The sequence below is a fragment of the Echeneis naucrates genome, chromosome 17 (genome assembly GCF_900963305.1).
Source record: "Echeneis naucrates chromosome 17, fEcheNa1.1, whole genome shotgun sequence".
Lineage (NCBI taxonomy): Eukaryota > Metazoa > Chordata > Actinopteri > Carangiformes > Echeneidae > Echeneis > Echeneis naucrates.
Window position 1 is genome coordinate 20,837,826 of NC_042527.1, and position 9,012 is coordinate 20,846,837.

The 9,012-nt window shown below is 43.0% G+C and overlaps 1 protein-coding gene across 1 annotated transcript; it reads left to right on the forward strand.

The window, feature by feature from the left end:
- Nucleotides 1-876: 876 nt before the first annotated feature.
- Nucleotides 877-7,171, forward strand: LOC115057698 (E3 ubiquitin/ISG15 ligase TRIM25-like). Its single transcript, XM_029524889.1, has 2 exons — nucleotides 877-2,659; nucleotides 4,157-7,171. The coding sequence occupies exons 1-2, from the start codon at nucleotides 989-991 to the stop codon at nucleotides 5,936-5,938; spliced, it is 3,453 nt and encodes a 1,150-aa protein (XP_029380749.1). The 5' UTR covers nucleotides 877-988; the 3' UTR covers nucleotides 5,939-7,171.
- The last annotated feature ends 1,841 nt before the right edge of the window (nucleotides 7,172-9,012 follow it).

Genomic DNA, 9,012 nt, shown 5'->3' on the forward strand with positions numbered 1-9,012 from the left:
CAGTGTGTATGTGGGGCTGACGTCAGGAGGATATCAACTCCTCCTCTATCAAACTAGTTTTCATTCCTCTTTGTGAGCTCTTTTCTTCCGTTCATCACTGAGCTGACCGGTGTGAAGACTCTGCCACCGTGTGGCTCTTCACCGTCATCAGAGGCAGCTGACAGCTGAAGATGAAGCTCTGATTTTCTTTTTTCTTCTTTCTATATAATGCAGCTAAACGCATTGTTCTCATGAAAAGCTCACACTTGGCCAGCAACAGCGTCACAGCAGACTACTACATATTAACTTCATTTCTGTGTGACTGTATTATTATATTCATCAGGGGGGCGTCTTTGTGAATTAGGCCAAAGTCCTTTTTAATCTTGCCGTCGTAGATATCCTGACCTTTTAGAACTTTATCTAAGATATTATACTAAAGGTGAGAAGGTTTTATCATACAAGATGATAGAACTTGTGTTATCAGAATCTATCCTATTGGAATGAATTTTAGATTTCCTGGGTCCTCGTCAACTGGGGCTGCACCCTGAGCAGCAAACCAACATGCTTGGGAGGACTCCAGACGCCAGCTGAGGGAAACAGGACAACCAGACAAAGTGCAAAACTCCATGGACCTAATTGCATTTTAGAAAATAATGTGACTTGCTGCAAGCTTCAAGTGAAACTCTTGTCTTTCAGCTGCATCATAATTCTGAATGGAAGATTAAAAAACACACATCTCTCACAAATGTTACTGTATTGCTGTAAAACCTGAACAACTATCTCTTTGAGCTCCTCCCTGTTATGATGTTTCTGTGTTCCCTCCCCTTCACAGATCTGAAAATATGAGGACGGTTATAAAGTTGTTGTTACCTGCAGGAGACATCAGTCTGACTCACTGCAGCGAGTGAACAGCAGCAGAAGGAGCAAAGATCTCTTTCCCCCCAGAGCTCAGAGATCATTTCTGTTCAGAGACAGTGAAACTGTTGGACAGAAACTCTCAGGAGGTGAAATGGCGCAGCAGAGAAATCAGCTGGATCGACAGAAACTCTCCTGTTCCATCTGTCTGGATCTACTGAAGGATCCGGTGACTATTCCCTGTGGACACAGCTACTGTATGAACTGTATTAAATTCCACTGGGACAGAGAGGAAAGGAAGAAAATCTACAGCTGCCCTCAGTGTAGGAAGGCCTTCATACCGAGGCCTGTTCTAAAGAAAAACACCATGTTAGCAGATTTATTGGAGGAACTGAAGAAGTTTGGACTCCAAGCTGCTCCTGCTGATCACTGCTATGCTGGACCTGAAGATGTGGCCTGTGATTTCTGCACCGGGAGAAAACGGAAAGCTGTCAAGTCCTGTTCAGTTTGTTTGGCCTCTTACTGTGACAAACACCTGCAGCCTCATTATGAATCAGATAAATTCAAGAAACACAAGCTGGTGGAGCCCTCTGAGAAGCTCCAGGAGAACAACTGCTCTCGTCATGATGAGGTGATGAAGATGTTCTGCCGTACTGATCAGCAGTGTATCTGTTTTCTCTGCTCTGTGGATGAACATAAAGGCCACGACACAGTCTCAGCTGCAGCAGAAAGGACTGAGAGGCAGAGAGAGCTGGAGCTGAGTCGACAACAAATCCAGCAGAGAATCCAGGACAGAGACGAAGATGTGAAGCTGCTTCAACAGGAGGTGGAGGCCATCAACGGCTCTGCTGATAAAGCAGTGGAGGACACTGAGAAGATCTTCACTCAGCTGATCCGTCTCATGGAGAGAAGAAGGTCTGATGTGAAGCAGCAGATCAGATCCCAGCAGGAAACTGAAGTGAGTCGAGTCAAAGAGCTTCAGGAGAAGCTGGAGCAGGAGATCACTGAGCTGAAGAGGAAAGACGCTGAGCTGAAGCTGCTCTCACACACAGAGGATCACACCCAGTTTCTACACAACTACCCCTCAGTGTCAGCTCTCAGTGAAGCTACAGACTCATCCAGCATCAACATCCGTCCTCTGAGATACTTTGAGGATGTGACAGCAGCTGTGTCAGAGCTCAGAGATCAGCTACAGGACGTTCTGAGACAGGAATGGACAAACGTCTCACTGACAGTGACTGAAGTGGATGTTTCACTGTCAGAACCAGAACCAAAGACCAGAACTGAGTTCTTAAGATATTCACAGGAAATCACTCTGGATCCAAACACAGTAAATGCCTGGCTGTTATTATCTGAAGGAAACAGAAAATCTACACGAATGAGTGCATATCAGTCTTATCCTGATCATCCAGACAGATTCACTGGCTCGTGTCAGGTCCTGAGCAGAGAGAGTCTGACTGGACGTTGTTACTGGGAGGTGGAGAGGAGAGGAGAGAGAGTTTTTATAGCAGTCACATACAAGAATATCAGCAGAGCAGGGAGGTCTGATGAATGTTTGTTTGGAGGCAATTACAAATCTTGGGCTTTATTTTGTCACAAGAAGTATTTTAATTTCTGGTTCAACAACATCAAGACTCCAGTCTCAGGTCCTCCGTCCTCCAGAGTCGGAGTGTACCTGGATCACAGAGCAGGTATTCTGTCCTTCTACAGCGTCTCTGAAACCATGACTCTCCTCCACAGAGTCCAGACCACATTCACTCAGCCTCTACATGCTGGACTTGGACTTTGTTCTCCTGGAGACACAGCTGCATTCTGTAAACTAAAATAATTTAAGGTGTTTTAAGGTGGAGTTGGTTAAAATTAGTATTTTAACTGTTTAGTTTATTTTGTCTCCATGTTTGTTGTTGTTGTGTCCCTTCACTGCAGAGATCTCCTGTCAATCAAACATTATGGGCGGTCCTTTGACCTCTTGTCATTTCCTGTTTTCAACATTTACCAGATATTTTCTTCTCACTGTGTCAAAGAACTCTGTTATGATACTGACACTGTTTGCCTGAACGAGTTATGTTGTTGTTCATCAACTTACAAATCATCTCTCCATGATGTATTAAGTTTAATAAAATTCAATACAAAGAATGTCTGGGCATCCAGAGAGCTGTCATTTCTCATTGTTGTGTATATTCCAAACAAAAAGGAAGATAAATAACAAGCTGTTAGCCCTCACTGGATGCTCTTCTCATTCCAAGCTTTGATTAGGATGTTTTGCAACATAAGGAATGCAATATTACATGTTATAAACTTGATAAAAAGATAATAAAGCTATGCACATTAATTATTTTTAAGTCCAAGTTAAAGTTGCAGAATTGGCCGAGCTAATTGTAGCAGCTAAAACTAACCGAGGCTAACTGTAGCAGCTAAAGCTAACCGAAGCTAACGTACATCCACCCAACTGTGTTTTAACCCCATAAAGTTTGGGTTGTAAAAGCTGCTTTAAATGATGATGCAGCCTAACTTTTGATCTGTCTCCGGTTAAATGATGATCTTACCGGGGACTCCATCAGGTAGCTGTAAATATCGATGTTCAGCTGGATCATTTCTCATTAAAAAAGAAGGAACAATGATAAAGACCTCCAGATGGGAGTTTGTCTTTGTACCGTTGTGTCTCCGGTACAGCTGGAGTGTTAAAAATCATCTGACATGTTGAAATAAAGTTTAAAGATAACTACTGGACAGTTCTTAAATTCTGCCGCTCATTGTTTTTCTTCCGGTAGGCGTGGCTATCCGAGTATGACGTTTTACGCCCTGTCTCGTACTCGGAGCGCCGAGAATCTCACTTTCTCACGCGAGAAGTCACGTGATGTCTCTCTGCGCGCTGTTGTCCCCAAAAACAGAAACAGCGTCCAATTTCAGGCAGGTGAAATCATTGAAATGAGCATTTTGACACACACACACAAAACACAAACTTCACTCTTATCAAAACATGAACACTTATCTTCTTTCCTCACATAATGCGCCACCTTAGCATAAACAGCTAGCCTAGCTCTGTCTGTTGTCCAGTGAATCTAAAATAATTAAATAATTAACACATTATGATAAAAATGACTTTTGGCCAATATTATATTTACATCATAATTCTGAATGGAAGATTAAAAAACACACATCTCTCACAAATGTTACTGTAGTGCTGTAAAACCTGAACAACTATCTCTTTGAGCTCCTCCCTGTTATGATGTTTCTGTGTTCCCTCCCCTTCACAGATCTGAAAATATGAGGACGGTTATAAAGGTGTTGTTACCTGCAGGAGACATCAGTCTGACTGCAGCGACTGACCAACAGCAGAAGGAGCAGAAACCTGTTTCCCCTCATAACTCAGAGATTATTTCTGTTCAGAGAAAGTGAAACTGTTGGACAGAAACTCTCAGGAGCTGAAATGGCGCAGCAGGGAAATCAGCTGGATCGACAGAAACTCTCCTGTTCCATCTGTCTGGATCTACTGAAGGATCCGGTGACGACTACCTGTGGACACAGCTACTGTATGAACTGTATTAAATTCCACTGGGATGGAGAGGATGAGAAGAAAATCTACAGCTGCCCTCAGTGTAGGAAGGCCTTCATACCGAGGCCTGTTCTAATGAAAAACACCATGTTAGCAGTTTTAGTGGAGCAGCTGAAGAAGACTGGACTCCAAGCTGCTCCTGCTGATCACTGCTATGCTGGACCTGAAGATGTGGCCTGTGATTTCTGCACCGGGAGAAAACTGAAAGCTGTCAAGTCCTGTCTGGTTTGTTTGGCCTCTTACTGTGACAAACACCTGCAGCCTCATTATGATGTAGCTCCACTGAAGAAACACAAGCTGGTGGAGCCCTCTGAGAAGCTCCAGGAGAACATCTGCTCTCGTCATGATGAGGTGATGAAGATGTTCTGCCGTACTGATCAGCAGTGTATCTGTTATCTCTGCTCTGTGGAGGAACATAAAGGCCACGACACAGTCTCAGCTGCAGCAGAAAGGACTGAGAGGCAGAGAGAGCTGGAGCTGAGTCGACAACAAATCCAGCAGAGAAACCAGGACAGAGACAAAGATGTGAAGCTGCTTCAACAGGAGGTGGAGGCCATCAACGGCTCTGCTGATAAAGCAGTGGAGGACACTGAGAAGATCTTCACTCAGCTGATCCGTCTCATGGAGAGAAGAAGGTCTGATGTGAAGCAGCAGATCAGATCCCAGCAGGAAACTGAAGTGAGTCGAGTCAAAGAGCTTCAGGAGAAGCTGGAGCAGGAGATCACTGAGCTGAAGAGGAAAGACGCTGAGCTGAAGCTGCTCTCACACACAGAGGATCACACCCAGTTTCTACACAACTACCCCTCAGTGTCAGCTCTCAGTGAAGCTACAGACTCATCCAGCATCAACATCCGTCCTCTGAGATACTTTGAGGATGTGACAGCAGCTGTGTCAGAGCTCAGAGATCAGCTACAGGACGTTCTGACACAGAAATGGACAGACGTCTCACTGACAGTGACTGAAGTGGATGTTTTACTGTCAGAACCAGAACCAAAGACCAGAACTGAGTTCTTAAGATATTCACAGGAAATCACTCTGGATCCAAACACAGCATACAGATATCTGTTATTATCTGAAGGAAACAGAAAAGTTACACAAATGAGTAAAGTTCAGTGTTATTCTGATCATCCAGACAGATTCATCGGCTGGTATCAGGTCCTGAGCAGAGAGAGTCTGACTGGACGTTGTTACTGGGAGGTGGAGAGGAGAGGAGGAGTTTCTGTAGCAGTCACATACAAGAATATCAGCAGAGCAGGGAGCTCGAATGAATGTCTCTTTGGATACAATAAGAAATCTTGGTCTTTAGACTGTGACCAAAACAGTTTCAAATTCTGGTCCAACAACATCCAGACTGCAGTCTCAGGTCCTCCGTCCTCCAGAGTCGGAGTGTACCTGGATCACAGAGCAGGTATTCTGTCCTTCTACAGCGTCTCTGAAACCATGACTCTCCTCCACAGAGTCCAGACCACATTCATTCAGCCTCTGCATGCTGGACTTGGACTTTACTGGTCTCCTGGAGACACAGCTGAGTTCTGTGAACTGAAATAATTGAAGGTGTTTGAAGGTGCAGTTGGTTAAAATGAGTATTTTAGTTGTTCAGTTTTTGTCTCCATGTTTGTTGATGTGTCTCTTCACTGCAGAGATCTCCTGTCAATCAAACGTTATGGGCGGTCCTTTGACCTTTGACCTGTTGTCATTTGCTGTTGTGTTGATGTTTGAGTTTCTTCAGGTGGAGCCGTGGAGGAGATCACTGCTCATAATGATTGTTCTTCACCTAAACTGACATTTCTCCACACAGAACTATAAACTTCTCTCTGCTCAACAAACCGTCAACTATCAGATATTTCTTCTCACTGCGTCAAAGAACTCTGTCATTACATTGACACTGATGTTTGTCTGAACAAATTATGTTCTTTAAATCAACTTACAATTCATCTCTACATGATATATGAAGATGAATAAAATTCTATAAAATATTTTCACGTTATGGGAACAATCAATGAGGAGATGATTTTCTTTTCCATCTCTGAGATTTAAATGAAACAAACTGATTGTGGATGAACTTTATGAAATCACTGAAGCAGAGTGTGAACAGACTTTACTGATTCAACATGTAAACATCAGAATCTGCTAAATAGTTTTTACTAAAGAATGAATCAAATGTTTTCTTGTCTCTTTCTGTGATCTGACTTAAAGTTGATGAATGTGACTAAAATGAGAATACAACTGAGACGCTTTTCCTCCTGAGACACCACAAAGTCCAGAGTTTGTGATCAGAGCAGAAGAAGATTTGACATTTGTTCTCTGTCCTTTCAGCGTTCTTCACTAAAACTGTTCTTAAAACTGGTGTCAGAAATAAACAAGAGAAATGACAGTAAACCCTCAACAGTGCCTAAATCTTTATTTTTCAGTAAGCTACATTTTTTTCTCCAAATTAGACAGTTTTACATCATGACACAAGAGTAACTTAAATTATCTATAGCTGACATGTACGCTTGATTCCAGTCTCAGTGGAAGAGAAGAACCTGACCCCTGAAAAAAAGAAGAAATTAATCAGAATAAAACTGAAAAGCCCTCGTGAACACAAACTCCATTCCACATCTGTTAAAGGTGTCGTTAGGCAAAATTATCTGTCCAAACTCCAACACGGTGGAGTCATCGATTGTCCACAGCTGTTAGCGTAGCACGGTACAAGTGTTAATGAGTTAAACCACAGTGAGCTGAGAAGGATCCAGTCTGTTCCAGTCAGTTGGTGAGCGTTCAAAAAAAAAAAAAAAAAAACAGCCACAAGTGTTGGGGGGTCCATTCTTACAAAAAAAAAAAAAAAAAAAAGCACACAAAAAAAAGTAACCCCCGAGGAAATAAAAACAATGGCACTATGAAAATGAGCAAACAGGAAGGAGATGACAGAGCGGAGGAGAGCGACGGGCCGATATGAAGTGTGACGCTCCAGGAGGACAAAATAAAAAAGACAAAACGCCACAGCTGAGCGTCCGTGTTAATGCCGGCCAAACGGAAGAACACGTGCAGAACTTGCGGCCATTTTAAACCGCCAAAAATGAGATATCCCTTCGAAAGCGGTACCATCCAGGTGTGAGGTACCGAAGCTTTGGAAAGAGTCACCTTCACATCGGTCTGGATTTGTGGGCGGTACGTTTCATTACTCCACACATGCACACATTCACAGTTCAGGGATGCTCAAGTTTGTAAAAAAAATAAAATAACAATAATTAAAAAAAATCTGCATCTGTGTTTTCCGTCTCAAAGACCAAAGCTGCTCCTGACAGTCAGCGGCGTCACATTGTAGTTTGCTCCAGTCCAGATGTCACATGGTCACATCGTAGAACAACCACAAACAAAAAACAAAACACACAAAGAAAAGTGAAGCCAGAGATGTGAAGCGCTCAGCTATGTACAGGTTAAACTGCTGCATGATGGCACAGTTATTGGTTTTCTTCAGTCCACATGTGATCATTTCTCTCTGCTCATGTTACGAATGTGCCAGAAACACACAAAAAACAAAAAATCTGTGATTCCAGTGAGCCTCTTCTGTCTCCGGCTCAAAACAGAACTAAGGAAATTATTTGTACATTTATTTCTCGGGGGAGGAAAGCTGAAGTTGAAGGAAACACCTCAAACAGAGAAATCAGTTACTGAAAGAAAAACAGCTGATCACACCTCATCTGGGCCGGACGATCAGTTTGATTTTACTTTCCCAAATAAAATCAATGTCTTCATGTTTTTATTTTTTAACAAATGAGAGCAAAGTGTTTTCAGGGTGTCGACCAGCGTTCTGCGTCCGGCCTGCTTCAAATGTGCTTCATTTGGATTTCAAACATCAGACCAAACTGGGACGTGTCCATCAGCCATCACCCTTTTCAGATTTTTTTAAAGGTTTTCACCTTTATTGCTGTTGGAGAACCTGTCGGACTCCAACAGGCCCAGACCCCATCCTGCCCCGCCCGACCAGAACCGACTGCTGGTCCATCCTGCTCTTTTCACATTAATGCTCTCCAAATTTACCAACTACACCTCCGCTGAGTCTTGGCTGTAGCTTTTCTATTGAAAGCTCTAACATGTTACACTCATTATTTACTTCCATGAAAAATGTCTGTTGATGTCTGATTTGTTGGATGATGGACAACCAGAACAGAACCGCAGGTCAGCTCATTTCTCAGCTGACTGCAGCTTCTCAGAAGTTAATCAGTGACCGAGCTGGCACCTTCTACCTGCTCAGCTCGGCTCCGGCCTTTATAGTCCTTCAGGCTTTATCCCGATTCCAGAAAACAGCATCAGCGGACTTCAGCCTTATAAATCTGTCTGATGTTAGTTACGGTGTAGTCATGCTGTCCGCGTGATGTGGACATGAAGCACTCTGATTATACACACGGATGTAGAGTGTTAGTGTCATAGTTTATCATTTACCTTTACTGACTTCTTTTATGAAAGAGGGAAAAAAAAAAAACACGCCTGGCCTCGGACTAAACTCTGAGGTGCACACAGTGTCAGTATTCAAACTTTTATCGACCTGTGTGACATCTGGAGACATAAAGATCATATTTAATATATAATCGTTCACAAAGAGGAAAAAGAAGCCAGGGCTGTAAAGAGGAGGCTGGTGG

Bases quoted from the DNA above. Each gene is read 5' to 3' on its own strand.
- LOC115057698 (XM_029524889.1), top strand. From the start codon at position 989: ATGGCGCAGCAGAGAAATCAGCTGGATCGACAGAAACTCTCCTGTTCC. The intron at 2,660-4,156 runs TAATTTAAGGTG...GTCTGACTGCAG, and splicing joins CTGCATTCTGTAAACTAAAA to CGACTGACCAACAGCAGAAG.